The following is a 3032-nucleotide window of genomic DNA, read 5'->3' on the forward strand; positions in this document are numbered from 1 at the left end:
TATATATATATATACCAGGTGTATAAGATTAAATCCGCTGTTTTTTAGTCAGAAAAACACATTTTTTTCCTAAGAAACAAAAACAAATTTATTCAAAATACTTGCCCTCGCTAATTATAAATTTTTCCGATCTTTCGGGCAATTTGTGTATATCACGCCAAAAAAATCCTCATCTTTCAAGGCAAATCACTCATCAAGCATTTTCGGACGTCTTCGTAAAAATCGAAGTGCCCCTCAGCGAGCGCGTGGCCCACTGACGAAAATAGGTGATAGTCACAAGGTGCCAGATCTAGTGAGTAAGCGGGATGGGGTAGCACTTCCCAGTTAAGTGTCTCCAAGTAGTTTTGGACCATTGTTGACGTGTGCGATGGTGCGTTGTCGTAGAGGAAAATCAGCTTGTCATGTCTTTTCCGATAATGCGGTCTTTTTTCACGCAGAGCACGGTGCAATTTGATCAGTTGTTGGTGGTAGCGGTGAACATTAACAGTTTCACCAGGTTTTAACAGCTCGTAGTAGATGATACTCTCCTGATCCCACCAAACGCACAGCATCTTCCATCCGAAGCAATTTGAGGAAGATATTGATGGTTGGGCAGGATCAACCTAAAATTTCTTGCGTTTAGGATTCTGAAAATAGATCCACTTTTCATCGCCTGTCACAATCCGATGTAGGAATGACTTTCTTTTTTGTCTAGCAAACAGAATTTGGCATGTGTTTTGGCGTCGCTCCATCTGCCTATCGTTCAGTTCATGCGGCACCCATTTTCCGATCTTTTGAACCTTCCCCATGATATGTAGCCGCATGGAAATGGCTGCTTGAGAAACATCCAATTGCTCAGCAAGCATTTTTTGCGATTGGGTCGTCCAAAAGAGCCTGCAATTGACAGTCCTCAACCATCCTGGGCCGATTTTCACTTCTTGTCACTCAGGTCAAAATTGTCATTGGACCGGCGAAATCAATCTCTGCACGTTGTTTCCGATAAAGCATTATCGCCATAGGCACTCCTCCACAAGCATTTGATGCGATTCGGCAGTCAATTTCTTCAAATTGAAAAGCAAAGCTTCCCGCATATGCTTTTTTTTTTAGCAAAAAACTAGACATGATTACGAAAGAAAAAATGTATGTGTTGTATGAAATTGCTGATGATATGCATTGATTAATGTTGACAGATGTCAAACACAAAAAAAAGTGTGTTGTGTGCTCAGGGTAGCTTTGTTCACTAATGCCACCTATGAGCAAACAGCGGATTTAAGCTTATACCTTATGTGTGTATGTGTGTGTGTGTGTGAATAATCTTACAAGAATCGTCATTTTTAACATTTCGTTCAATAATATGCTTTGAGATATTGAATCATTTAGATGCTCTCATATAGCTAGGAATATCTTGAGTATTTCTATATTACGACTTCCTTGCGATTTCATGACCACTAAATCTAATATTTACAATTAAACAAATCATTATATCACGTGTTTTCCTATTAATACGACCTTACTCTATCACTGTATACAGATTTTATTACCAAATATTTATTTATTATATAATAAAACAAGATTTGAAGACTAACCTCAATAAAATTTGACAACATTTCAAAAATCTTTTTTCACAACTACAATATTACACGCATGATCTAATAATGAGTTTTCTACTAAATATGTTTCACTCTATGAGTAACGAGTTTATAAAATCAACCATATGCGCTTATTATATATATAGTTTAGCAGAAATTCTGCTATCTCATATTGGGAATCTATCCCATAATAGACGCCCTTACTCTATTTTTCACTTGTTTCAACAGTTGTCAGACCGTGTGTTTCTTCCCGAATATAAACTCACTTTACGTGCCTTTTACGACCATATATTGTCAAGGGAGGAAAGAATAGTTTTCGTCGATTTTTACAAATGTTTTAAAGCGATCTTATCATTTAAATTTATCCAAATTGTCTTTACTTACAAATGGCATGTAACATAAATTAATGTGTTATTCTTCACTTTTGACGTCACGATTCTAACATGACTACTCAGGAGCCTTAAAAACGCAGCTAAATTACTGAAATAACATCACAATTAAATTTTGATGTTCAATAGGTATCTATTAAAACATTAATAGCAATAAATTATAAATTATTATGACTGATTTATGGTAATAAATTTTTCAGTTAATTTATTTTTCTTTAGCTTGTACCATATAAATTATAATTCGTTTGTTATTTAATATAAGAATATAATGATTAAATTCAGTTTCTTTAATTGCAGTTAGGTATGTTTTTAATACCGATATGCAGTTTACCATTATTGCTGTTCTCTGGATTTTTCTTGAAATTAAATGAAATGCCGACATATCTGCAGCCAATAAGCTTTTTAAGTTTTTTCAGGTAGAGACAATTTAACATATATCAACTGTTAATTAAAAACTTTTCGCATTTATTTGTGATTATTTGGACATAATTTTTTTTATATAAATTATTTTTTAATTTATCAAAAACTCTGCTCTTGTATAGAGATGCTTTTATTTTATTTCCAATTTGCTACATTTTTTTAATAAATTTGAAAAGCATAATTTTATTGTAGATTTGCTTATGAAGGAATAATGCAGGCGATCTATCTTGACCGACCAAAATTGCCATGTTCTGAAGCCTATTGTCACTTGCGTTCTTCAAACAAGATTCTTTCATTAATGGGTATGCCAACAATGCCATTTTACTTAACTCTAATAATACTTGGTTCTTGGATACTGTGTTTACATGTAATCATTTATGCAACACTCCTATGGAAAATTCATTATGCAAAAAAGTAATGTATTTCATTAATTTTTATCTCAAACGAAAAAGTATTCTTAAAATATATTTTAAAGAAAAAAATTACCATTAAATAAATTGAGAAAAAAAATACCGACTGTGTTAAAACTATTTTCTGCTCATCATCTCTAACACCGATTGTTGAAATATCGTACAATAATATCGTATGTTGGAATTTCATAATGCAATTGACTCATTTTGAGAGAACTCTTAAAATTGTAAAGATATAAAAAATT

General features: G+C 32.9%; 1 protein-coding gene across 1 annotated transcript; it reads left to right on the top strand.

Annotated features, from left to right (window-relative positions):
• Positions 1-181: 181 nt before the first annotated feature.
• LOC108684043 (ATP-binding cassette sub-family G member 1-like) lies at positions 182-2795 on the top strand (the record flags this gene model as incomplete). The annotated part of the gene is made up of 3 exons (XM_018197515.1): positions 182-292; positions 2255-2373; positions 2570-2795. Coding segments are annotated over 3 exons (456 nt in total), but the record flags the coding sequence as incomplete, so codon positions are not given.
• Positions 2796-3032: the final 237 nt, after the last annotated feature.

The sequence above is a fragment of the Atta colombica genome, unplaced genomic scaffold (assembly GCF_001594045.1).
Source record: "Atta colombica isolate Treedump-2 unplaced genomic scaffold, Acol1.0 scaffold306, whole genome shotgun sequence".
NCBI lineage: Eukaryota > Metazoa > Arthropoda > Insecta > Hymenoptera > Formicidae > Atta > Atta colombica.